This window comes from Lepisosteus oculatus, chromosome 1, assembly GCF_040954835.1.
Source record: "Lepisosteus oculatus isolate fLepOcu1 chromosome 1, fLepOcu1.hap2, whole genome shotgun sequence".
Classification (NCBI taxonomy): domain Eukaryota; kingdom Metazoa; phylum Chordata; class Actinopteri; order Semionotiformes; family Lepisosteidae; genus Lepisosteus; species Lepisosteus oculatus.
Genome location: NC_090696.1, coordinates 15,279,104 through 15,306,615, shown reverse-complemented (window position 1 = coordinate 15,306,615; position 27,512 = coordinate 15,279,104). Strand labels below are relative to the sequence as shown.

General features: G+C 53.4%; 1 protein-coding gene across 3 annotated transcripts; it reads right to left on the bottom strand.

Moving 5' to 3' along the window:
• Nucleotides 1–243: 243 nt before the first annotated feature.
• Nucleotides 244–26,812, bottom strand: LOC102688768 (transmembrane protein 198-like). Of its 3 annotated transcripts, none has more exons than XM_015344357.2 (5): nt 25,696–26,812; nt 6,948–7,180; nt 3,693–4,268; nt 2,643–2,809; nt 244–2,164 (listed from the first exon to the last, which is right to left on the bottom strand). In XM_015344357.2, exons 2-5 carry the CDS (start codon nt 7,102–7,104, stop codon nt 2,015–2,017), a joined length of 1,050 nt encoding a protein of 349 aa, XP_015199843.1. In that variant the 5' UTR covers nt 7,105–7,180; nt 25,696–26,812; the 3' UTR covers nt 244–2,014. The 3 variants fall into 3 exon arrangements, with proteins under 3 accessions (XP_015199843.1, XP_015199842.1, XP_006629381.1); XM_015344356.2 differs by having other exon boundaries at nt 25,683–26,811; XM_006629318.3 differs by having other exon boundaries at nt 2,661–2,809; nt 25,683–26,810.
• Nucleotides 26,813–27,512: the final 700 nt, after the last annotated feature.

Sequence of the window (27,512 nt, the reverse complement as noted above, 5' to 3'; positions counted from 1 at the left end):
GAAAAGCACGCTGAAGTAAAGAAAGAGCCCTGGCAGCCCTAACAGAACGGCAGCCAGGCGCAGTCTCGCAGCAGGTCCGGTTCTGCTGGGCCTGGCCACGGGAGGGGAAGGAGCTGACCTGCCCCAGCCTGGGTTCCCCTGGCGACCCGCGGTCAGCACCAGGCCTGGCAGGAACTGTTGCTAGGCAACGCCTGGCGAGCTTGCGGAGGGGAAGAAAGAGGCCTTTCTGTTCCTGAAACAATGAAGCCTCAAGATTTTATTCTATTCATTCATCAGCTCTTTTCCTATTCACATTTCTGTACATCTCATTTACAAAACCTTGAGTTTCGGTAGAGCGTAAACACAAAAACAAAAGCTCCAACATGCCTCTTTTCAGCGAGGGAATTATTAGCACTGCAATCGTCTACTGAACGTTAGTTACAGGTTACCTTGCTATTCGAGGGGAACCAAAAATTTAAATTAGTATTAAATAAGTACTTCATGAACTCCCCCCCGATCTCCCCACCCTTCCCAAATACAAAGTCTTTATCTGTTACACAGAGTGCTGAAGACAGCGCATTGATAAAATACACAAACTTCATTTGAAACAATCTTCTGCTCTCAAACGTGTGACAGTTCTCCTTCATCCAGATTGTGCACCGGCTTCTTGTCTCGGAGGTTCAGGTGAACCTTTTCATTTCAAGGCACTGGTTCTAGTGGCAATGTTACAGGACCCCAGCACCCCCAACCCCCCAAGCCCACAGACGACAGCAGGACCCCCACCAGCCCAGTCCAGGCTGGAGCAGATGAGCCCCGTTTCCTTCATCCTCGGCCTGTGCTCACGCTGCCAGCGTCCCAGGCCGGGTCCCCTTTCCTCCCAGGGTGACGGTCTGAGCTGTCCCGGGAGAGCGCCTCAATAAAGCTGTGTTTTATTCTTTCAGGGGCACACCTTTCTTCACTCAGGTCAGCCCCTTGTCAGTGTCAGCCTCTATAACCCGCTGGGGCTGATTCCGTCTCCCGTGAGCCACTGGTCTCCCAGAGCACACCGCCGGCCTGCCGTCACTTTGTCTTTGACCTACAGTGGTGTGCGATTCAATACGGGCCACACCCAGGAAATAGTCCTCAGTTTAGTTAACCTACAGGTGTGATTATTACAGCGTTATGGGGCACGAGGGAGGAAGAGATGGCAGTCCTCTTGAGGATTCAAGTGTTTTCTGGAGAAGGCAGACGTGCCAAGAAGGCTCTACCCAGCTATATCACCTTCAGCGGTACAATACAGCACAGACTCATTAGACCTCCCACACCTGGGAGGACTGGAGAGCCTCAGCTCTCTGACTGTGGCTTTTACTGGGCTCTACAAGGCTGCAGTGTTACAGGTGTTCTCTGACAGACGGAGCCCTGCAGTAACGTTTGAACTGAAAGAGCTGCGAGTTTTTAGATCATGGAACCAGCCCTCAAAATCCTGGGTCCGTTTCTTAGGTTAAGTAGTCGCACCCGACCTCTTTATGGGCTGAGTGAAACCAGACTGAAGGCACCTTGTTTCTCGCTGCTCTCAAGGTAGACAGTCTGTACTGGAGCTGCGGCTGCAGGGCTCGTTCTGAACCGGGAGCAGGTCCAGTCCAGAGCCGGACCCAGTGGACAGAAGGCGCTCGGCGTTGCACAACTCGTACCCAGGCTCACCCTCAGCCGGGAGGGAAACAGCAGAGGCAAGGGGCAGCTCATTCCGAGGAGGTCTCAATATGGCTTTATTCAATATAGCGCCTTTTAAATACGTTGACGTTCATAAAGCGCTGGACACAGCAAGGTGTATCTGCTCACGGAGGAGGTACCCACTCGAGTCCAGCAGCTCGCTACACTACCCTCCCCTGCCCCGGCTGGGGCAGCAAGGGGCAGACCAGCTCTCCAGCAGAACCAGTGTGCAAAGCCGCTCAGGCCTCTCACACGTGGCTCCCAGCCCAGGGGCTGCAGACGCGTCAGGCAGGGAAGGCTGGCTGGGGGGGGCATGTGTTCGTCCGGGGGGCAGCGCCGGTCCTTCTCACACCTGCACGACGGGGGTGGTAGCGGTCAGGGGCACCGTGGAGCCGGTGTCGTAGTCGAAGTCCACCAGGGTGTGGTTGATGGTGCCCAGGCTGCTGAGGGAGGTGCCCGTGCCCATCTGGCGGTCCCGCAGGCTCTGGAGATAGCTCTGTGAGAGGGAGAGGGCAGGGTGAGTGCGCGCTTCTCTCCCGGCTGCACTCATCCAGCTCAGTCTGCACCACCCTAAAACAACTCGTGCCCATCAAGAGACAGTCTTCAATTCAATGAATCAGACTCTTCATCCCCATCTCCTCTGTCACTTCCGCAAAACCTTTCCAACCCGGAGTGCAGGTGGCTGATCCGAGTGTCACAGATACTGGTTCTGCACTGATCGCTAGGGCTCGCGGTAGCCCTGCAGGGATCACCTGCTCGTGACCAGAGTAGGGGTCTCCATGGGTGCCACAGGAAATCAAACCCGACCTGACCCGCCAGCTGCGTGGCGCTCTTCAAATCTGATGCCCGGGTCCGGGTCGGCCCGTAGAGGCCTCTAATCCGGGAGCTGGATCTCCACCCCGGGCTGGCGGGAATGCCCCGCGCTCCTCGCCTGCCCGCGCCGCCCGCCCGCCCGCGTAACGGTGGTGACTCACACGCACGGAGGGCCTCACCGGCGCCAGCACGTCCCCGGCGTATCGTCTGACGGGCGTGGGCTTGCGGCGGTAGGTGCCCTCCTGTGTCCCGCTCTGCTGCCGCCTCTTGGCCTCTCGCTGCCGGATCTTCATCAGCTGGACGCGCTTCTGCCGCCGGCTGATGATGACTGAGGGCACAGAGGGCACAGGGCACAGCGGTCACTCCCGGCTCGCCAGCTCACCCTGGGAGCCACCCCCGACGCCAACAAGGGGACCAGTCGTCCATTTTCTGACCGCTTGCCCCGGGACAGGGTCGTAGGGGAGCCGGAGCCTATCCCAGCAAGCAACGGGCACAAGGCGGGGTACACCCTGGGCAGGACACCAGTCCATTGCAGGGGTGACACGGGCACACAATGCCCACACCAGGGCCAGTTTTCCCAGAAGACAATGAACTGTGGCAGTAAACCCACAAGGACACGGGGAGAACATGCAAACTCCACACAGACAGCACCCCAGGTCTGGAACTGCACCCAGGGCCCCGGCTCTACACCACCTGCTGCTCTCAGGGGGGCCACTGCCATTTCAATTAAGGAGCTGTGCGCTTGTTCGGGGCACAGCAAAGAGACTCAACATTCAGGCAGGTGCAAAGGAGTCCTTGCTTTTCTTTTCAGATGAAAATTAATTCAATCTGCCAAAATCCTGATTAATGAGTATGAACGCCTGCAGCTCTTAGCAGTAACAGCGGCAATACTGCTCCTATGCTGAAAGGGGTGCATTGCAGTACTTTCACAAACCCTGATTATAACCAATCCTGGACAAGTCCTAGACTGGACTACAACCACACCAGGGACTGGTTCAGTCCAGAGCAGTTAATTTAGGTTCACACGTCCAGGACCAGTGGCGATCTGGGCCTATGAAATCAGCCCATGAAGCTGAAATGAAGATGAGCCTGGATGGGAGGGATCTGCCCTCCAGTCTCCCCAACTCGCTTGAGAGCACAGGCAGAAGGGGACAAAATAAGGAAAAAGCAAAACCAGCAACACAGGCAACAACAACAATAAAACTCATCACCTTCTGTGTGAGAGAATCCCTCGGCTGTCAGCTTCCACTGCACCAGCACTCCCAGCATGCTCAGCGCCGGCCAGACGCCCATGATGACCCAGCTGTACCAGCAGAGGGGGGGTGAGGCCACCAGGCGCACGTGGTCGTAGACGTAGACCACCAGCGCCAGCATCTCGATGAAGTAATCCACGCACACCGTCATGATGGCCGCCCCGAACACCGCGGTCGACAGCATGGTGAACAGCTTCTGCCACTGCAGGGTCAGCACGGCGAACAGCATGCCCGCCCCTAGCAGCGTGCCCAGGGGGACCCACACCGTGCCCGGGTTGTAGAACTGGTTGGCCGCCACTAGGGCGGCAAGAGCAACCAGCAGCCCCAGCAGCAGGCCGGTCATGAAGAGGCCCACACTGCGCACCAGCATGGTGACCAGGCCGCACAGCACCCCGATGCCCAGGCCAATGCCCGCGCTGGCCTCCACGCTCAGCTGGGTGTCCAGCACCCTCTCCTTGTGGCACAGAAGGAAGATGATGACGGAGCCGAACATCAGCCCTGACAGGAACATCACAGCCTTGAAGCAGCGGTACCCTGGAGAGAGATTCACGCATCAGACACACCTCTGTGGGCTTTCGGGCACGGTCTCTCAGGGGCCTGAGCAATGACCCATCAGCCACCCCCCACAGATACACACACACAGTTTCTCAGGGGCCTGAGCAATGACCCATCAGCCACCCCCCACAGATACACACACACAGTTTCTCAGGGGCCTGAGCAATGACCCATCAGCCACACAGTCTCTCAGGGGCCTGACCAATAACACATCAGACACACCCCTACTGCCACATACAAAGTCTCTCAAAGGCCTGAGCAATGACCCATCACACACACACCCCCAGATACACACACACACAGTCTCTCCAGAGCGTGAGCAATGACCCATCAGGCACCTTAATACACACACACACACACCCCCACCCAGGGGCCTGAGCAATGACCCATCACACACACACCCCCAGATACACACACACAGTCTGTCCAGAGTCTGAGCAATGACCCATCAGGCACCTAAACACAGATACACACACAGTCTTTCCAGAGCCTGAGCAACGACCCATCAGGAACCAAAACACAGATACACACATTCTCTCAGGGGCCTGAACAATGACCCCCACAGCCAGACACACAAGCTGTATCTCAGGGGCCTGAGCAATAATATATCTAGAACACTGCTACATACACAGTCCATCTGGGACCTGAGCAATGAACTGACTGACCCAAGGGTTGGTGCAATCAAGTCACACCAGTGTCTTGCAAGAGATCAGTAAGCAATATTCCATGGAACATTTCTCTCACTGAGCAGTAAACTAACAAATGTTATTGCGGCTGTGCTATCAGTCCAGAGAAGAGCAACCAGGTGCATTCTGGGACTTCAAGGAATATCCTACTAATGAAAGAACTGAACCTTTTCAGTGTTGAACAGAGAGGACACCGAGAACAGAGGTGGGGTTACTGATCTGAGGTGCAGCCGAGGTCCAACAAGAGCAGGACTCAGTGATGGACAGGGAACACGTGTGAGATTCTGGAGATAGGTGAGCATGTGAAGATACATTTTCTAACACAAATCTTGCCTAGACAAATGTAAATATTCAGGTAAAGTTCTATTCCATGCTAAAAGGAAAAGAAAAGAGAATGTTCAATCTATGAAACCTTCACACCTTTTCTTTTCCTTTCAGCATGGAATTAACCTTCACTTGTTCTTTTGCAACCTTTGTGGCTGACCCAGCTCCCCACTTCTACTTAGCAGCCATATCACCCTGCAACTCACAACAGGCAGCCCCACTGAAGCTAAGCAGGTGTGAGCCTGGTCAGTACCTGGATGAGAGACCTCCTGGGAAAAACTAAGGTTGCTGCTGGAAGAGGTGTTAGTGGGGCCAGCAGGGGGCGCTCACCCTGCGTCTCATGTGGGTCCTAATGCCCCAGTATAGTGAAGGGGACACTATACTGTAAACAGGCGCTGTCCTTCGGATGAGACGTAAAACCGAGGTCCTGATTCTCTGTGGTCATTAAAAATCCCAGGGTTCTTCTCGAAAAGAGTAGGGGTGTAACCCCGGCGTCCTGGCCAAATTTCCCATCGGCCTTTATCAATCATGGCCTCCTAATAATCCCCATCTATGAACTGGTTTCATCACTCTGTTCTCCTCTCCACTGAGAGCTGGTGTGTGGGGAGCGTTCTGCCACACTATGGCTGCCATTGCATCACCCAGGTGGGGCTGCACACTGGTGGTGGTGTAGGGGATCCCCATTACCTGTAAAGCGCTTTGAGTGGAGTGTCCAGAAAAGTGCTATATAAGTGTAAGGAATTATTATTATTATTATAATTATTATTATTACTTAAATATTCCACAATCTTGCCTAGAAGCTAAGGGGGTGCAGTAAGGGATGTTGCTCACAAGGTGGCAGCAGAGACTCTACTCCAGTAACAGAATACCCCCCTTGCAATTTTGGGTGAAAAGCAGCATACGTAAGCTTTCTTACAAGCTCACTGCTGTTCTGTTGAAAAATGACCCACGCTCGCAAATGCAGGATCGTATTCGACAGATGTTTTTTCCTCCTGCCCTTAGGGAAGTTCCTGCCTGGGTTATCAACAACCCTGCTGAGCGTGGGTTTGTGAAGTCTGCTTTCCCCCGAGAGCAGCTGGAGACATCAGGTCTCCAAGAGAAGAACTCAGCTCCACAGCGCAAGAGTGTGTTGATTTTACAGGAGTAAAAAGTGGTCCTTTTCTCTCTGGTACCCTGCTTCCAGCCCCTGGCCTAATTGACCACTCTGCTCAAGCAAACCAGTCCATGAACCAGAGTGTTAGTAGGCTTTTGGGCTGCGGCTTGGGATCAACTATAAAGTAAGCAGGCAGACTTTTTAAGTGGGTCTGATAAAGTTAGCTCTGCAGTCCTGTGCCAGCAGTTGTCAGCAATAGTCCTAGACTTGGACTCCTGCCCACATTAACATTATAGACACCAGCACTGGCGATACAGCAGGCTCCATGAAACCACTGCATTGATCATGAAGAAAGAGGCTATGATGACTTTCTTTAACCTCAGGGATCAAATCAAATTAGCTGCATTACTGAAAATGGGTAATGCATAATAAGCAGGCTATAATCTCCCCTTTCTGCAGACTGGTGCTGAGCACATTTGCTTACGACTTGCGCTCCAGGCTGATTCGAGCTTAATCACACGGGCAGACCACACCCGGCAGGGACGCTCGTCTTACCGAAGAAGCAGTAGATGATGCCGAACAGGCAGCACATGGCGCAGATGACAGCGGGGATGACCTCGTATTTCCGGTCTAATTCCAGGTCACAGGCGTCCACTTCCACCACGCCCAGCCCCGCCCTGCCGGGGCCCAGGTGAGAGGGGTCGGAGGTCATCGCTGAGGGGGGCTCAGAGCAGGGGAGGAAGGCACTGGACGGTCAGGAGAAAGTATCCATCGGCGCGCGCCTGTGTCTGCAGAGAGAGAGAGACGAGAGGTTTCCCGTTTCACTCGGCAGCGTGACCTCTTCAGTCTGCGCAGTGGGAACCCCCCAGTGCGTGCCACACACTGCCACCCACACTGCTACACCCTGAAACACAGGACTGCAGCCAGCTGAGCTGATGGGATTTCGAGGGCTGGTGGGCTGGTAGCATCTTTTCTGACTGTGTAACAATACTTCACTGCCTCTCCAGGAGTAACACTGCTCCTCAGTCCTACTTGAGACAATAGCAAAGGGACAGCCTGATGTCAAGTACAGGACGTGCCAGGCTCTGCCCATCACCAGACTGGTCCAGCAGTGCTGGCACAAGGCTCTGTGGGGACCTCCCTTTCACAGACTGGAAAAAAAGTATGTTTGCAAGATTTGCAGTTTCTTTTCCCGCCTTATTTTATATGCCAGTCCGAGCTCTCTGCCAATGGCCCTGCTCAGATGGGCACTGGCCGTGCCAGGCAGCAGCCCCAGGGCCCTGAACAGCTCCTGGAGAGATCTGGCAGAGCCGCGGGCGGTGGTGAACCCGACCCCCCCACCTCCCCCAGGGGGCTCACAGCTCACCCACTCAGGGAGGTGCGACTCCGAGAGACAGGACGTGTGTGTGTGTGTGTGTGTGTGCGCACGCGCTGAGCCCACCACTGCGGGCGCCAGTTTTGAGAAAACATCAATGCAAAGACGGACCGTCCACAGTGGAAATCAGCATCTTCTCTTCAAACTAAAATTGGCAAAAACATGTTATGGACCTATTGTACCTTGTACGAATTGTGTGAGTGGAGTTTGGAGCAGTAAAACACTGAATGAGTCTCATCAGGTCCCCAGAACAGAATGCAAGTGTGTGTGTGTGTGTGTCAGGTGTGTAGGGGGGTTGCATTTCGTGTGTTTCATTCCCACAGTCCCCGTCACCTATGAAGATCCCTGCACAGTTTCTACAGAAGACTCTCCAGCAGCATGCAGCTCTCGCACTGAGGATACAAAATGCCCCGCTGGTCACGCCCAGCAGGGGGCGCAGCTGTGGAGGAGGGCCGGGCTTCACAGACAGAAGACCCGTCAGGGCACTGCCAGCGAGCCAGACACACACCTGCTCAGATAGCGCAGGGGACCGCAGACCAAGCTTTCCATAGTAAACGGCTGTCAAATTCAGTAACCTGTTCTGTCGCTCAAATACGGACCCAGAAGAGATGTAACTGTAGCCCAGTTTTGGTTTGCCGCATTGCTGTGGAAAAGCTTGTTTTTCCAATTCTGGGTCGGAGACAAGAAGCTGTTCCCGCAGCCAGCTCAAGATGATAAAATACTTTCAAGTTATTGCCTTCAAACCTTTCTGAGGGTTTCTTTTAAGAACAGCTGCATGAGCTTCTTGGGTCGATTAACTACCAAGCAGGCTCGATGTTCTGTTTGGCCTCCTCTGGTGTGTAACTGTTCTAACGTCCTTCAAGTCTCTAGTCCTTCACTAGTAGCGCAGCAGGTGAAGAGAGGATTGCTGAGCCCATCGCGACAGGAGGAGCAGGAGGGTGGCTGAGAAAGCCCGGACTGGACTTCAGCCAGAGAATCGGACTGGCATGTCTCTGAACACACAACCACGGCCTCTTCAACCCTCACGAGCAGGACCCCGGCTTACCCAAGAGACAGGGATCCCAGTCAGGAAAGCGTGTTCACACCCTGATCGGGAGGAATCCAGATTAAAAATCTGAAACTCTGTCAGTGTACAGTGTGTAAAGACGCAACTGGAGACAGCACAGCTGAAACACGGTGTTTCTTCCACTGCTTCTCACCCACGTAATCCTAGATTCATGTTCCCAAAGGGCAAAGACGAATAGAAGCATCCTGCTTTCCCTCTGTTCTGGGAGGGTCAAGTTTAAGGGAAAACGGGGTCTCCCCCTCTTTAAGCTCATTGGAAACAGAGGCAGGGGTGGGAGCTCCCACTTTCTGGAAGGCGTCCACGCCGGCCCTGATCCGATTCCGCACGCCGGCGGAGAACGAGCCGACCTCGGGCCCTCACCCACCCCTCCCGGCGAGGGAGAAGGGGGAGGTTTTGCACATGACTTGAGGTGGAAAGAATGAGAGCAGATTGGAAAGTATTCTGCGCTCGCTCTCTCTTTCCCTCTCTCTCTCTCTCTCCGAGGAGTCCTCTGCCACTTGTGTCTCACCCCTCTCTCCTTGGACAAAAAAAAGTCTGGTTTGCTCAGCCCTGGGACCTGAAAATTGAGTCATTTGTTTTAAAACGGGGATATGAAACACTCATCTGAAGGCAAGACGATAAAAGCACACAGTAGGATCCAAAGCATGAGTGTGTCAGCAGTCTGCTGTAAGGAGTCATTAGACAGAGAGGCACTTAGGCAGAAATTATACACAAGCCTGATATGATTTACTCTCCAGTACGTGGGACAGTATCTCTGAGCCATCGCTGCTCAGAAAAGGAGGAGCACAGTGTTCAGTGTGCATGATGTGCTCGGAACACAAAGTTATGGCCATGTGTTTTTCATAATTTACAATGCTACAGCGATGCCAAACATTGTGACCATAGATGTGCTGGATACAGGCTAGCAGAGCTGCATATTGATTTAGTTTTCCACTTGTCAGCTGGATGTGCACAGCATTCTCTCTCCCTTCCGCGGATCTCTTTATCCCATGTATCCCGTACGAGGGCCTGGATCCAACAGGCGCTGTGGAAGGGACAGGCCAATCGGAGACTCCTGGAGTGCTACTTGGCGGACGTGCCTGCAGAGTGCACTCGAACCCCCCCCCCCACCTTCTCCTCGGACACAATGGCCGGCTGTGCTGGCGGCAGGAGAATGGAGCCTTTATGGACCATACAAAGGCTCTGCAGACAGGCCACGACCTCCTGTTGGCACAAGTGCAGTGTGTGCTGGGTAAACGGGGCCACGCCGTGTCGCGCTGGGTGGGTGGTGGGAGGAGTGGTCAGAGAGCTGATGCGGGCACCTCTGCCATTGCAGCGAGAGGGGGTGGGGCTGCTTCACAGATTGGGGACCAGCTGAAAGGAATGCCCTGCTCAGTAAGAGCCCCCCCCCCTACAGGGGGACGTAGCCCAGTTTTCAACCCCCCCCGACATCTCCCTCCCGCCTGGAGGAAACGTTGCCTGTGCTCCCCTGCCAGGTAGGGAGCGTGTCTGAGAAGACCACGCAGAAGCTGAACAGGAGGAGCGCATCCACACAACGAAGACAACGAGAAACATCGTTCAGGGGCTACAGCCTGAGGAGGTGCACTCCAGGCCCAGCTGGTCAGCCCTGCAGAGGCCAAAACACAGGATCTGTCCTCTGAGGGAAAACAGAACAGCACCTCACACACCTGGCTTGCCGACCTCTAGGACCAGAGAGTCATACAGTGGTGACAAAACGTTTGAGACGCCTTTGGAATCATATAGCTTGGGCAGGTCTTGAATGAACGGTTTGCTTCAGGTTATGCAGCAATACAGTCATTTCCAAAGGCTTCACAACCCTTTTTCTCACACCTGTACGGAAACCAAGCGTAAGGACACGCAGCAGAGCAGTCTGAACGGGACAGGCCGGAGGAACTCGGTCTCTTCAGTCTTTGCTCACACGGCACAGGAAGAGATTGGAGGCTCTGAAAGTCAATAAGCAAGCTAGAGCCTGCTTGTTATTTCAAAAATGTTTCGGCACCAAGCACAAAGCGAGGACACAGAGCAGATCATGACTTCGGGACCCTCACTGATCCTAGGAAGACAAAGACATGCGTCTCACCAGAACTACTCACGAGCGGAGTAAAATGCCAGGCTTCTTAGTGGACTCTTTCCACCAAAGGAAAAATTGCAAGTTTCATAAAGAACAAATGGAGCAAAAAACCAGTGGAAACACTTGCTCCTGAAGACAGAGGGGGAGACCCTGCCCTGGGCTGCGGCTGCTCGTTTGGGCGTGTGTAATTAAGGGAGATTCCAGAGGCGAATGGTGGGAGAGGCCGAGACAGCTGGACTCTAAGTTTACCCCCCAGCTGCTAACGGGCTCTCTCACGCCAAGGGCCGCCAACGACTGGCACTGTGCCCACAAGTTTCAGGGTAACCAGATCTGCCGTGCTGAGGCTTCCTTTTCTTGTTCGGTCATGTTGGTACCCCGCTGAACACCCACCAAGTGGCCCCCATTAAGGTCCCAGCAGCAGGCAGGGAAAGTCATGTCAGGACACGGCTCAGCTGTCCGGCATCTCACCTGCCTGCGCCTCATTCAAACCATCACGTCCCCATCTGAGCCGCCACCCTCTCACAGACGCCTGGGAGCAGAGAGGAAGATCGGCACGTTTCTACCCAGCTGCAGAACGCATCCTTAACAGCGAACTGCAATGCATGTCTGCACTAGGCACTTGCATGGTCTGTCATGTTTTTTTCCCCACTACCACATATTTATTGTTCTCCACAACACGTTTATTGTTCTGGCTGATTTATTTATTATGCTTGTAATGCACTCTCTGCATTGTGTGTGGTTGTCTGCTGTACTGTGTATGTCCCGAGAGATCAGCTCCAATAAGAATTCCAATGTACATGCGCATATGGCAGAAAACTCCTCGACTCTACTATGTGGGTACTGACCTCTGCTCTAGACAGGATGCTCTGCTTGGGAATAAGCTCCCCTGCACTCTGGCTCATTTTCTGGCAGATTTTGAAGGACCTTTGCACTCATGTTTGAATCAATGCGTGTATCTTTCTGACAGACGTTCTATGATAATAATAATTGCTTACACCTATTTAGCACTTTTCTGGACACTCCACTCAAAGCGCTTTCCAGGTAATGGGGACCCCTCCACCACCACCAGTGTGCAGCCCCACCTGGATGATATGGCGGCAGCCATAGTGCACCAGTACCCACACACCATCTATCAGTGGGGAGGAGAACAGAGTGATGAAGCCAGTTCAGAGATGGGGATTATAAGGAGGTTCTAGCCAGGTCTCCGTTAAAAACATTCGCTAATTAATTCACCAGCCAGACTACAGACACAAAAGCAGCAGACTGACTTCCACCCGCCGCAGGGAGACACCCCCCTCATCCGATCTCTCAGAGCGCCGTCGGGAACCCCTGTGACCTCTGCCCCCTCGAAACAGGAAACTGGGCTGCAGGAGGGAGGAAGTGACATCGGCTGCAGGTCACGGTTTCCCCTGATCTCCTAGACTGGAAGCGGAGCAGGAAGAACGCGTCGCGATTCAGAGGTCGTACCGGCCTCCCTGTCGGAGCGATTAGCTCCACCGAGCACGCAAGGACATCGAGGCTGCAAAACAGGATTGACAACGGGAAACGGATATTTGGACCTCAACCAGGCTGCTAAAATAGCCTGGAAAAGTCCATTAACAATCCTTGCGATGAAAGACAAAGGATAACAGGGCGGCTAATGGCTAATCACAGAGAGCTTGTAAATTCACAGACAGTTAAGAAAACTGTGGATGAATTAAGAACAAGCCGACGCAGCACTGTGAAGGAGACACTCCTCTGGTATCCGAAGCCTTTTGTTTTCCTATTCACACCCTTTTACACCCGGAAAAAGAGATCCCCTGGTATCTAGCTCTCCGCATTGCATCAGTCCAGCTGTGTGAAAGAACAGGATCAAGATCTCTCCTGGCTTGCAAACTAACATGCTGCTACTGAGATTTTTTGGGAGGAAAATTTCCTTTAAAAAAGTGGCCTTTTCAATCCCGACCCCCAGCTTGAGCAAAAGTCCAACATAAGAAACACACTACTTCCTAAAGGAGCGATATTGAAAACCACAGCCGCAGGCCAACACTACCAGCCATGTGTGAGCAGGCGCTCTGACTGGGGGAGGGGGGACCCCAGATTGAAGGCTGCTGTACGCCATTACAGAACGGGGCTCCGCAAACACACACATCCCGCACTCAGTATGAGCAAAGACCCCACAAGCTCTGGAACATGGAGGATGGACACCTGGACCTCCACCGAGACACAGCGCGTACAGCAGTTAATGCTTTTCTGCTTTGTGGGGCAAGAAAGTTTAGATTTTAAGATTAGATAAGATCACTTCATTGGCCATATATAGTTTCTTGCATTAGAAATTTGTCTTTTCACATACCCCAGCTTGCTCTCCAGGAGACACACAGACAGGGAGAGAAGCTGGGGGTCAGAGTGCAGGGTCAGCCATTGTACGGCGCCCCTGGAGCAGTTGGGGTTAAGGGCCTTGCTCAGGGGCCCAACGGAGTAGGATTCCTCTGCCGGCCACGGGATTTTAGAAGTATTATATAAACAGAACGTAATTAAAAAAAAACATTTCGAAACCCCAACTAGGAAGTGACGCGGTCTGGTCGGACGAACGTAAACAAACCAGCACACTAAACCACCAGACTAACGCCCTTCGTCCCATCAGGCCCCGAGAGCTGGGGTCCACGTGGGGGTCGCAGACCTCGAGGGAGGGAGAGCGAGACAAAGTTCCAAGCGCAGCAGGGCCCCGGCACCAATCCTCAACACCCCACACCTCCCAGTACACTGCCGGGGACCCCCAGGGCCTCCAGCGCCAGCCTCGGGCCTCACTACAGCCTGAGGAGGTGCACTCCAGGCCCAGCTGGTCAGCCCTGCAGAGGCCAAAACACAGGATTTGTCCTCTGAAGGAAAACAGAACAGCACCTCACACACCTGGCTTGCCGACCTCTAGGACCAGAGAGTCATACAGTGGTGACAAAACGTTTGAGACGCCTTTGGAATCATATAGCTTGGGCAGGTCTTGAATGAACGGTTTGCTTCAGGTTATGCAGCAATACAGTCATTTCCAAAGGCTTCACAACCCTTTTTCTCCCACCTGTACGTAAACCAAGCGTAAGGACACGCGGCGGAGCAGTCTGAACGGGACAGGCCGGAGGAACTCGGTCTCTTCAGTCTTTGCTCACACGGCACAGGAAGAGATTGGAGGCTCTGAAAGTCAATAAGCAAGCTAGAGCCTGCTTGTTATTTCAAAAATGTTTCGTCACCAAGCACAAAGTGAGGACACAGAGGAGACCATGACTTTGGGACCCTCACTGATGCTAGGAAGACAGAGACACGTGTCTACACCAGAACTACTCATGAGCGGAGTGAAATGCCAGGCTTCTTAGTGGACTCTTTCCACCAAAGGCCCCCAGCCCCACCCCACCCCTTCAGGAAGGGCTGCTCCTTACTCAACCACGTTCGGCTTCATTACTGAGGCGTCTGAGCCTTGTTCTGCAGCTGATGTCTAAACTGCTCTCTGCGTTCAGGCCTTGGTTTCAGCAATACCCTGCTGTGGGCTTAAAGCTGACAAACTGGGAGGACAGAAATCGGCTGTAATTGTCGTTTCCAACAATCTCTCTAAGCACCTCTTAGCAGATGACTGAATAATGGCGTATAATCAGAGGACATAAATGTTACCATAGCAGCTCCAGGAAACAATATGGACTTCCTTAAAGAGGGTAACGTGTCCAGTTCACGGTCCAGGTTAGTGGTCATTTCTCATGTCTCATCCAGACCAACAGTTCAGTTAGCTGGAGCGATTAAGAGATCAGGTGAAACGAAGGCCAGAGGACGCAGGCTGTCCTCAGGCCTCAGGGCTGGGATTGCAGAAGCAGTGTTTTAACACCTCCTCGGAAGCGCAGCTGACCTGCCAAAAACTGCGCACAGGGGCACAAAGGACTGCTCTCACAGAGCCATGCCCTGGCCGTGCGCCCCGTCAGGGACGAAACTGGCCTCCAGCTCATCAGTGGAGCTGTGCCCCGGGTTCACGCAGTGCTCCTGTCCTTTCTCGTCCAGCAAGACTGGGCTAGCCGGCGGCCCTCGCCCCAGTGCACCCCAGCCCCTTTCCCCCAGTCCGCCGACAAAGCGGTCAGCATGCTGGCACCAGCACGCACACACACCTGCTGCAGACACTCCTCCGGGCCGAAACAGCAGCATCAGCTCGATAGCTTCTATCCTCAAGCAGTGCGACTGGCGAACACATTTATCCAGGCCCCTCGGACCACACCTACACCCTCTACCTCATTATGATCTCTTATTTATTGCACATCTCCAGTCATTGTTTACACATCTGCATTGTTTACGTTCAAAGTGTTTACCTGTTTACTTGTACATTGTCTACTGTTTGAGTGTATATTGTCTTGATGAACTTTGTGTTTTCACACTTGTTTTAACAATCGCGAGGCTTTCTCTAAGTAAGGTTTCCATTGTACCAGTACAGGTACCGGTTCCATATGGCAATAAAGTTCAAGTTCAGAGGGTGAGGGCCCACGGGGACGGGTGCCAGGCTCTCCCCACGGGTCTCACCCTGCACAGGCCTCTGTTCTGGCTGCAGGCCAGAGGTCAGAGGTCACACGCCCAAGCCTGGGCCATTTCCCTAGAGGACCGCGACAAGGAATCGCCTGGAAACGGCGTACCAGGCCGAGCTGCGCTGGGGAAGCAGTGGGCTCGGAGCTGACTAGGGTTTCCCCAACTGGCTGCCTAACTCCGATCCTACCATATCTCCTTGTGTTACTTTCACACAAGCTGTCAATCCTACTGTAAACTGCAATTGTATAGTTTATTGTATCCTAATCCCTGTAAACTTCTGTCCTTCTACTCTTCTATCCCTCTTAACCAGTTCGCGGGTAAAGCACTGATGTGGTGGGGTGCTTGGTCTTCCCCATTTTGGAGCTGGCTGGAGCTCAGCTGCTGATTTGCCATCTTCTTCCGAAACTGAACGGGCGTTTAGAAAGGAGCTGGCAACATAAAGTGAAATCAACCCAGGGAAATCCACAACGGAATCAAACTTTCCCTAACAGAGCCGATATCGATTCTATGTCTACATCAATCATCTACGTGCATTTACTTGCCCAGCCTAAATAATGGATGATCCTCTATGAACCAGCAGGCTTTCCGTCTCCTAGCTGCTGGAGCCCATTCACACCAAGGCCAAGTCTGCCCTGGGCACCGGTATGGGCACTGTCTCCAAGACCGCAGTCTGCCCTGGGCAAGGGTATGGGCACTGTCTCCAAGACCGCAGTCTGCCCTGGGCAAGGGTATGGGCACTGTCTCCAAGACCGCAGTCTGCCCTGGGCAAGGGTATGGGCACTGTCTCCAAGACCGCAGTCTGCCCTGGGCAAGGGTATGGGCACTGTCTCCAAGACCGCAGTCTGCCCTGGGCAAGGGTATGGGCACTGTCTCCAAGACCGCAGTCTGCCCTGGGCAAGGGTATGGGCACTGTCTCCAAGACCACAGTCTGCCCTGGGCAAGGGTATGGGCACTGTCTCCAAGACCGCAGTCTGCCCTGGGCTCTGGAGTGGACACCATCTCCAAGTCCGCAGTCTGCCCTGGGCACGGACCGGACACGAGAGAGAGCTTCAGAGGGAGTGGCACAGCTAGCTAACGCTCACCTCTGTCTCCATCTCTGCAGGACCATCCAGGAGAGGGCACTGTGAAACCTTAACGAGGGACAGCGCGTCTCCAGAATCTGTAAAAGAAACCCTGGGGTTTGCTGCCTGAAGTGGAAGAAGCAGTCGGAAGGTCTTTCTAGTGCTCTTCTGCTCATCCTACTCACAGCTACTCTCCAGTCGCTCGCCTGGGCGCCACATGATCTCATTCCCTCCTAGCACGCGGGACAACACCCCACGGTCCGCTCCTCCTCAGGATGGGGGCCCAGCTCATGCCTCCAGCCCCGTGTGGATCGGTTCTCTGGGTCTGGGACTTCTAATGGGGCTTTAATCTCGGAATCCTGTTCCCAAAACTAAAACTCGGGTCTGCCTCGCCGCTGCCTGAACTTGCCAAGTCAGATCCCGCCCAAACAGCTGCACTGCAGAGGGGGACACCCGACACCCTGCATCCCGTTTTCCACACCGGAACAGATTCATACATTTCGGGATAACTTCCAATTATGATTCCCTGTATTCCTGACGCACTTTTCAGCTCAAAGGATCCTGAAGCATTTCAAGCGTCATGAGGGAGACCCACCTTACCCCCCCACTGGGTGACTCACGGCAGGACAGGGGAGGAGCGAGACCCCGCAGCAGCTGGATTATGGGGGACAGTTAGAGAGGAGGGCAGCACTGTGGTGCAGTGGCCAGCTTGGCTGTCTCACAGCGCTCGGGCCCTGGGTTCGTTCCTGGAACTGGGATGCCCACCTGCGTGGAGTTTGTATGCTCATGGGCTTTCTCCCACAGTCCTGTGACATGCTGGTAAGTTAACCGGATTCTTGGAAAATTAGAGTTGTACTGGTACTGGAGCAGTTGAGAAATTGTACAGATTTAGGGAAGCCAGAACGTACGAGACCAGAGTGGAACCTGACACCCTTACTCACTCACACAGTGCCATGGGACTTTGAACACGCTGAGGACCTGGCTGCTGAATCAGCACTGCTCGGATGAAACGGTCTCTTTCACAGCACAGTGTCTTGGGGCGCTGTACTGGGATGCCGATTGGGACGTCCTGGACCAGAAGGGAAGAGCGCCCCCTACTGTTCCACAGCCCCCTCCCAGCACGAACCCGGTCTTCCTCGCAGGTTCCCCAGCCCAGCCCTGCTCCGCTCCCGAGATCAGGCTGCAGGACGGCGACAGTGCCTCTGCTGGACCAGAGGGCCCACAGAGCTGAGGAAACCTGTACACTTTTTTTAAAGTGAACCTGAAACTGCTCAGAGCTCAGGACAGTTTTGTTCAGGTCAGGTACAAAGAGTGTATTTGATAAACATGCAGCATCCCTCGCACAAACCAGCCCCAGAGGGCGTGCTGAGGTGGTGAGAGACCATTGAAGGATGGGATTTTATCTTTATATATAGCATAACTGTAATCAGAGCATTACTAACAGGCCTTTATATATATAAATCTGTAACCTAACTGTTAACTAGAAGCACTGCTGGTCTTATACCTATAAAAGTTGCTGACGCTGAACTTTTTTTTGCTCGTCAAAAAGCACGTCTTTGTAATCCTGATCAAAATAATATGTAGACTGCTGAGTGACAGGTTACGAGCGTCTGACAGGGGGAGAAAGGGGGCGGAAGGATGAGGAAGTAGCCACTGTCCTGCGGGTTTCGCTAGACTTGCTTGTACCTGGCTAGAAAGGGAACCGGGACACGGGGACAGAGTGGGAGAAACTTCTCCTTTCAGGCTGACACATCGCGCTGGAACGCCAGCTCAAAAAGAGGCCCAGTGACTGCGTCACCTCCGCAGCCTAGTTCTTCCCCAGTCTGCTGACGAGGGCTGACCTCACTCCCACGCCTCGGCCCTGTTCGCAAGAGGACGGCAGAGGAAAGCCGGTGAGTATCACAGGAGGTCTTCTGAGCCTCTGCTTCTCTCTCTCCTACACCGCAGGGCCGCTCCCCTCCTCCTGAGAGCCCTTTCAGGGATCACAATGGCTCCTTTCTCAGCTCCAGATCCTACAAGCGCCTTACACCCCCTCCCTTGGAGACGTAGTGAGACCGCCGCTGTGGCACAGAGCCGGGCTTTTCCAGTCACATGCCGACAGCATGCCAGCGCCCTCCACCGGCCCGCCCAGAGAGCCACCGTCTTCAAGACCATCGCCACCCACACGCACGGGCCCGAGTGAGCGCCCTCCCACTGAACCAGAACCACCTCGGTCCGGTTCAAGAGGTATTCAAGCCACTGAGTGGGTCCTTCTGAAATACCCTCTATCGATGAGCAACACGTACAGACGCTCGACGAAACCAACCAAGGGCCGTATCGTTTGGAAAGTTTTCGGACAGGCTGGTGGCCGAAGGCACTGCTTCACATGACCACACAGACTGTGGAAATCACGGATTAGCACGGAAAAATGTCACAGGAAAGAGACGGATCAGCTACCAGTCACAATGACTGAATCGTCTCAGACAGAGCCCTGTGGGGAACGGGCTACAGTTCCACAGCCCCGGCCCGCTTTGTTCAGTTGGACTAGCTGTCAGCTCACTGCTTCCAGATGTAGTGTGCTGGGCGCTTCAGGAATAAAGTGCACGCTGGCCAAACCCAGACTGTTGCACACAACCAGCCTGCGGACTACGTGATCATCCTCAGCTGGCCAGGGGTCAGCAAACTGGGGTGCAGATCCAGAACTTCACACACCACAGCTCCCAGTCTGACCAGTAAACCGAGCTGCCACTGCCTTCCTCACGACCAGTCGGCCTTCAGGGAGTCTAGTAACGGTACCCTGCTGAGGTACCGACCCAGAACGCTGTCTGGACCTTAGTGCTGGGATTGCTACGCTTGGAGCCCGGATCATGACCCAGCTGAGTTCTCCGAACAGGACCCAATTGACAGAACCCCACCGGGACTGGTCACAGCTTCCTAACCAGTAATACCGCCCCTCCCCACGCCTTGAGGTGCTGCCGGTGAGATCCTCATTCCCAATCCCCCTGCCGACAGCACCAGGAGAAGAGCTCTCCCGGGCTGGCTACAGGGACACAGAGCCGCCAGCTGGGAAAGATCCGCGCACGGCGATGCCGCACGTGTTCGGCCGGAGCCTGGGGAATTAGACCTGATCGCTGCCGAATCCGCCCACTTAAGACCCCAGAGGGTTGAGCCCGTTAAGGAGGGCTTAGCGGAGTATAAGCGGTAATCCCAGTCACTCGGCAGCGACTTGACAGACAAGACAGGAGCGCAAGGAAGCGAGAGTCTGAAAGGGAATCTGGATTCCAGAACCGGGGAGGAGCCGATCAGAGCCACAGCGTGTTGCTGCAGCACCGGTCCGTCTCCACAAGCGGCACCTGCACCCCCACTCCGGGCGCTCGAAGGCCCACACGCCGACAGCCGCATGCTGCTTTTGTCCAGCGGGTGTTTCAGCAGGAGTTGCGTTCAACATGTGAAGATTCCCAGAATCCCAGGGAAGCCGAGGCCTGAGCCTCAGGTCCCCAGTGTCTGCTGTCAGTTCTGCAGAGCTCTCAGTCCATTACCCTCACCTGACGTCATAACTTCATCTTTACATTTGTTTGTTGCTTTTCGTGCACTATTGCAGCAGCAGATTATTAGATCCTACAAACCACTTAACCACATTAAATTCCTGAATCTTTTTAGGAGTTAATGATGACTGAAGGGGGTCTGATGAGCTCAGTTAAGGATTGAATTTAACCAGCACAGTCCGGTCGATCAGGACTGGGCAGCCCCGTGCTGTGGGATAAGAGTGTCCTGGTGACAGATGAATCTACAGATCTCGCTTCTCCTTTCTGATCGCTTTCCTGTGGCTCTACAGATGACATCTTTTCTCTTTGCTTCCTCTCTGCAGGCTGTCACTTCCTGTCTAGCACTCTGCCCCCAAAAAACAGTGAGGGATCAACGGGGATCCAACCATCTCGGATCCCGAGCCCCACCCCTCCGTATTCTCTCTCTCGCGGGAGAGGAGAGCGCGGTCGCAGGGCTCGGCGCACACCGCCATGCTGTGCCACGATGGAGGATGGAGCCCAGGTGTCGCGCAGAGTGAAACCCAGTGCTACCCGCGCGGCATGACGGACCGGAGGCCGGCTGCGGAGATCTGCAGGCGGTGGGAGTCACAGGCGGGGCCAGATCGGTGCTCAGTAACTGAGCCACCTGGTGAGAGGAGGGAGGAGGTCTTCACACAACTTGAATCTCAACCCCAGCTCTCAAAGAGGTCATTTCTCACTCAAGACCGTAGTCTTACAACGCATAACACAGGTAACTCAATCCACTATGTCTCCCTTCCTATCGATTACTTATCCTGCTAAACCCTAATCCAAATATTGCTCTGGCACATCTGAGGTCCTAACACGTCTACGGAAAGAGCAAACAACTGAGCTCAGCTAGAGAGAAAGCAGGGCTGCATATTCCCCGATTTCAAACAGCGGCTACAACGCAGGTGTTCCAACAAATAAACGCCAATCTGCGAGCAAAACTCGAGAGCAGATATCACTGACTGGACCCCACGATTCTCCCACACGGGGGGGGGGACGTCAGGTTTTGAAACGCAAGCCTCCCAGCCATTCCTTGTTAAGGACTCCTTTTCCAGCACGCCTGTCTGTTTTGAGCAAAGGTGCGATTACTGTTCGTTAAGACCGAAGTTAAAACTGGTAGGAAGCTCCAGCTCAGTGGAATGCCAAGCCTGCCTGCTCTTCATTTCTGAGAAAACTGAAAAGGCGCCTTCAGAGAACAACAGGAGGACGAGGGCCCCAGACTTTCCCAGGAACAGCACTGTGTAGCCATCTGCTCAGAGCAGACCAGGGTAACTTGAGACGCCTTGTCATGTTGGAACGAAGGGATAAGCTATCATTACACCTCTACAGCAAGCACTCCCACCCAGATGCCCTGAGCAAACCGAGAATTTTGCCGATTTGATCATCTCTATGGCCTGAAAATGCCTGGAAAAAAAAAAAACTAAAAATAGGAGAAAATATGGGAACCATTAGTGAAGGGTATAATAACTCATGTAAAAGAGATCAGAGATGGCTGTGCTCGTGTGCAACCAGCACAACGTGTTCGCGATTTCTGAGCTCTGCACATGCTGGCTGCAGGCTGGAAACCCTCCCCACCCCCTTGTCCTCCCAGCAGCAGAGTGAGCTGTGCACACAGCAGCCTGCACAGAGGCACAGGGGGCTCTCCGGTTCAAACCCTGCTGCACTGCAGCAGCTGGGCATCTGTGTGGAAAAGAATCCTTTCAGCCTGCTGCTCGAGCTCATTGCGACAGATGTCAGCGGTAAGTACAGTGCGATACTGTAAGACAGGACATCTTCACAACAAATGCAAGATGGACAACGTGCATGTGCACAGCATCATTCCTTGTGTATGCATTGCCTCTGTGTATATATACTGTATGTATGCAGTGATAGTGTATATATACAGTATGTGTGTGTGCAGTGACAGTGTATATCAAAGGTCTGCACACCCTTATTGAAATTTCAGCTTTTGTTGATTTTAGGACAAAACAAGTCAGACCTTTTTTCAGCTTTAATAAGATCTTATAAACCATTAATATTTAAGTGAAAAACATAGATCGTTTTTAGAAAAATTAAAAATAAAAAACCTTGTATATATGCGTGTCTGTGAGTGTGTGTGCTGTACCAGTGTATATATGCGTGTCTGTGAGTGTGTGTGCTGTACCAGTGTATATACAGTATGTGTGTCTGAGTGCGTTTGCTGTACCAGTGTATATATGTGTGTCTGTGAGTGTGTGTGCTGTACCAGTGTATATACAGTATGTGTGTCTGAGTGTGTGTGCTGTACCAGTGTATATACAGTATGTGTGTCTGAGTGTGTGTGCTGAACCAGTGTATATATGTGTGTCTGTGAGTGTGTGTGCTGTACCAGTGTATGTACAGTATGTGTGTCTGAGTGTGTGTGCTGTACCAGTGTATATATGTGTGTCTGTGAGTGTGTGTGCTGTACCAGTGTATGTACAGTATGTGTGTCTGAGTGTGTGTGCTGTACCAGTGTATGTACAGTATGTGTGTCTGAGTGTGTGTGCTGTACCAGTGTATATACGTGTGTCTGTGAGTGTGTGTGCTGTACCAGTGTATATACAGTATGTGTGTCTCAGTGTGTGTGCTGTACCAGTGCTCATGTCCATATATACGCGAGGGTGTGTCGTGTCAGTGTTGGTGTATGTGCGTGCTCCATCTGCAACAGGAGAGCGGTTTTGCCCTTTTAGCTTCTGCAAGCTGCCGTCTATCAGTCTTCTAATCCCCACTTGGCAATACTGCCGCCAAGTTCATTGCGCCCTGCTTGGCAGGACTGTGGCCCAGCGCCAAGCGCCAGTTACCGCTCGAACGGGCCACTGGCCCCAGAAGCCGAGCAGGGACCCGGCCTGGCAGGACCCCCTGCCAGCACAGAACAGCGAGGTCAGCGTGGCGCAAGGCGGGACTGTGGCACATGCCCCAGCACCAGTCAGCCCCGCGGCATCGGCAGAGCACCTGGAAGAGCCGGCCCAGCCACGGATCTGAGGCTTCCTGCTCGACAAACAGCCAGGCAAGATCGACGCATCGCCGAGCTTCTGGCAGCCGAATGAGCAAGACAGGCCAGACAGCATCCAGACCTTACAGGGCTTCTAACAGGGTGATCAAGACACCGCAAAGCTCCAACAAGAGCTGGAGCTGCCTGTCCACAGCAGATGAGGACAGGGCAGCCGGTGGGCAGCCAGTCTGCGGACGCGACCACAGGGACAGACACCCCACTGCAAGGCGCTGCGACAGGGGGCGTGGCACAATGCTGTCTCAGAACCCCGCTCGCCACTATCGGCCGTGCCAGGAGAGATGCCAGCAGCTACAACACCCTGCAACTCACAGCTGGCAGCCCACTGAAGCTCAGCAGGTGTGAGCCGGGCCAGTACCTGGATAAGAGACCTCCTGGGAAAGCTGAGGCTGCTGCTGGAAGAGGTGTTAGTGGGGCCAGCAGGGGGCGCTCACCCTGCGGTCTGTGTCGGTCCTAATGCCCCAGTATAGTGACGGGGACACTATACTGTAAACAGGCCTCGTCCTTTGGATGAGACATAAAACCGAGGTCCTGACTCTCTGTGGTCATTAAGACCCCCAGGGTGTTTCTCAAAAAGAGTAGGGGTGTAACCCCGGCATCCTGGCCTAATATCCCATTGGCCCTTACCAATCATGGCCTCCTAATAATCCCCCATCTCTGAACTGGCTTCATCACTCTGTTCTCCTCCCCACTAATAGCTGGTGTGTGGTGAGAGTACTGGTTCACTCTGACTGCTGTTGCATCACCCAGGTGGTGGAGGGGAGTCCTTGTTATCTATAAAGCGCTTTGAAAGAAGTGTAAACATCATTTCTATTATTTATTAGAAAGAACATGGTAAGACTCCATCCATGTGATTTGCACCCGGGACCACTGCCATTACGCTGCATGAGTTATAGGAAGTGGGTGACTAGGGGCTAAACCCACTTGAGGAAGCGTTTATTCATGAGGATCACCGTCACGGACAACAGCCTCAGCGCCCTCAGAAAACCTCGGTCCTTCATTTAGCTAAAATCTGCTCCTTCGACACCACTTGTCTCCCGGTTCTCTCTGGGAGTTTATTCGGCGCTGATTCACGCCGGCGTGCGGCGCCGAGCACGACAGGCGAACGGACCCCGGACCAGACCGGCACCACGGACCGGACAGAGTTTAAGGAAAGATACTCATCAAAGAAGACAAAAACGTGTTGATCTGAGTGATGGGCACCAGCTGCAGTCACTGTTAATTCTAATCTCGCACCCGCGTGGAAAACCTATTTTCATTAACACTTTCGCAGCTGATACAGACTGAACCGGCTCTTTCCAGCTTCGCCACCAGGTGCTAATTCCCCAGGACAGGGTGCTGGAGTGCGAATGCTCTTTGCTCTTCGTTTTCTAAGGACCCGCCAGGAAACGCCACCCCCCGAGTGGATCTACAGGGGTGATGGGTGGAAGGGTCGCTGGGGGCCACGGTGGCTCCCGACTGGCTCCGCGTCCTGCAGCGATCTTCACCGAGGGCCGATGTCCAGTTGGCCCTCCGGCTGCAAAGGATTGTGGGAGGCGGGGACTGGCTGCCCCGTTGTCTCAGCCGATACCCCGGCCTCTCTCGGAGAAGCCCTTGGTTCGATCAGCCCCTGGCACCCACATGAGCCAGAGAGGCCCCCCCGGTTTCCAGCCAGGTTCTGAGCTGCCCAGCAGCTGTGTGGCAACAGGCACCCCCTGATGGGGACCAGGGCCCTAACCACACTGCACCAGTGTGGGGTGCACATATCCGGGGGCACCCCCGTCATGGAGGGAGCAGACAGGGATTGGGGGCACCGAGAGGAAGAGGGGTGCTCTCCTGACCGATTCTTTCAGATCGCTGATTTTTAAGAGCCGTCGGCCTGTTTACATTTCCGAATTCATTGCAGAATCGCTCGTACGCCTCTCACCGTTTGTATCAACTTGTTTAAATGCACACAATCGAGTGAATCAAATCGGCCCGGACTGAAAGAAGTCAGAAAAGGGGGGCGTCAGTCTTGATTAATGGCCCTGTGGTCGCAGCCCTGAAGTGTTGCGGATCCCTGAACCGCAGTTCAGCTGCAGACAAGGGGGGAGAAATACATTTGAAAGAGACCTATTCACGGGATTAGGGATTTGAAATAGGTAAAATGAAGACGTCAGACGACAGTCCCGTTCCGGCCAGCTTAGGGAGGTGTAGCAGTGACAAGCCAGTGATCGTGACTCTTCATGTGTAAATTAAGGGCAATGATGGGATCAGTCCATTAATTCGGGATTACCCCTGCGCGAGGACTGCCGAGATCGTGGGCACACAATGGCACGGGCGCGAGTTCAAACACTGAGCATCGTGTTCAAGCACTTTTTACAACAGCAGCAACTCTCTCGCGTAGCGACTTTCTGCAACAGCTCTTCGCTGCTCAGCGGCGATTTAGACAACACTGCGAGCGACAACTGTGCGCTTAACAACTTGTGTTTCCGTTAAAACATACAAGCGCGGTGTATCTTTTTACCTCTGGATGTAGTTAGCTGATATAGAAGCTGATCTAGATCGATAAACCCTCAATAGCGCTCACTGCTGTTAAACATGAAATCTTCCTAGTCGGGAAAGGATCGTCCTTGATGTGTATTTAAAAAAAAAACAGACATGAAAGTGCATAAAGAATTTTTAAAAATACCTCTTAATGATACCTGCAAATCCAGTCCCGCGAACGGGGGAAATCCGTAGACTTTTCAGTTGAAACTCCGAAATGTCTCAGCAGTTTTCTCTCTCGGGAACTGATTTCGTTTCCTTCGCCGTCCCGTTTCTCTCCGAGCAAGGCGAGTCTGCGACTTCACTCCCCTCTTTCTCTCTCTCCAACTTCGGCGGACGACAAAACGACAGAGAAAGGGCTCTCCGACGGCCAAATATTTACTTGAAAATCGCTGCGCGTTCGCTAGTTATTTGAAAAAAAAAAACTCTTCTCGGCAGGCCGTTGCTGGTTTGAAAAAAAAAACGCAAGAGGGCAAATGGTTCTCAGGTCGTTTTCCTCTCCGCCTCCCTCCCTCTTGGTCTGTGAATTTTGATGCCCTGGGGCTTCTCAGCGATTCTCTCAAACTGAAAAAAAACGGCTCCAGTTTCTCCCTCTCTCTCTCTCTCGCTGGATGCAGCCAACAGCTGAAAACGTTTGACATCACCGCCCAGAGACCATCTGTTAGCGCCGGGTGCCGGAGGAGGAGACGGGGAGACCCGGCCCCTCAGCTGGAGGGAGTCGCGTTGCAGGACTCGGGGAAACGGAAGACGAGGCTTCGCGTTTCGCTCGGCAGCTCCAGACTTTGAAACCAGTTCCTGTTTGCAACAGTAACGTCGCGCATTCGAGGAACTGTTACCAGTGTTGTATAATTCGTGATCGTACAGGATTTTTTTGTGCGAGTACAATTAAATGGGTGTAGTCGGGTCTTTTTTTTTTTTACGCACTGGCGAGATTCCTAAATTCCTAAAAGGCTCTTTGGACGGCACTGGTTCCCAACGGCCCGGCTGAGCTGGCCCTCCCCGGGAGACGGGGATAATGACTTCATTGTCTGCCTGGGAAAGAGACGGTTTATCCCGCCTGCCCGCTGGCCGCTGACCGCTGCCATTGTCCCCACCCTGTCGTCCGGCCCACGGACAGACCCCCCTCGCCCGCCTGCCGGCAGTGTTCCCTCGGCTAGGAACCGCAACTAGACGACACGTTTACACACAGACACCTCAGTCTTTCACAGGGCCACGAAGGCTGATTTTCAGTCAAGCGCTGCCAGAGTCCCAGCGGGAGCGCCCGCTCGAGGTAGTACCATTCCGCCCCGGAAGTATGGGTCCAGAGATTTCCCGGATCTCTGGAAGACCTCTGGGGCCGAAGGCACGTTAATGTTTACGCGCCTGGTAGCACAAGCAGAACATGCACGCCAACTCTGAAAAGTGTAAGCTAAACGCATAAATACACACCAGCCCTACGCCCTTTGAAAAGTTAGATACGGGCAGTTAAATGATGAATCTATTCCTCTTGCGGCTTGTTTCTGAATATCTCAGGTGTAGGAGGGAGGGTTGCTGAAACATATCGAACTAATCAGAGAAGTCACATGGTACACTTGTTCTTCAGACAGGCTGCGACTATCATAGAATTAGTATACAAATTAAAACAGAGAAAAAAAAATGGAATTTTAGACTTCTGCCCTCGGGCTCATTTTCTGGGTAATTTCTTGTGGCTGACAGATGAAATTTTAGTTCACTTGGTTGCTAAACTCTCGAACAAGCAATGCAGGCTTAATGGCCCATTGTTTTGGAACAAATCTTGTGTTTTTGTGTTCTGGAGCAGAGAGCAGAGGAGAGGTGCCAGTGTCCAGGGTTCTGGATCAAGCTGCCCAGCCATGTTGTCGATGCCCTTACCAACAAAATGGCCAGACATCTTGTTCCAGACCCCTGCCACCCTTTGTGTAAAAATGCGTCTCCTGTGGAAAGAGGGAGAGAGCGAGTCCGGAGTTGCTCTCAATGG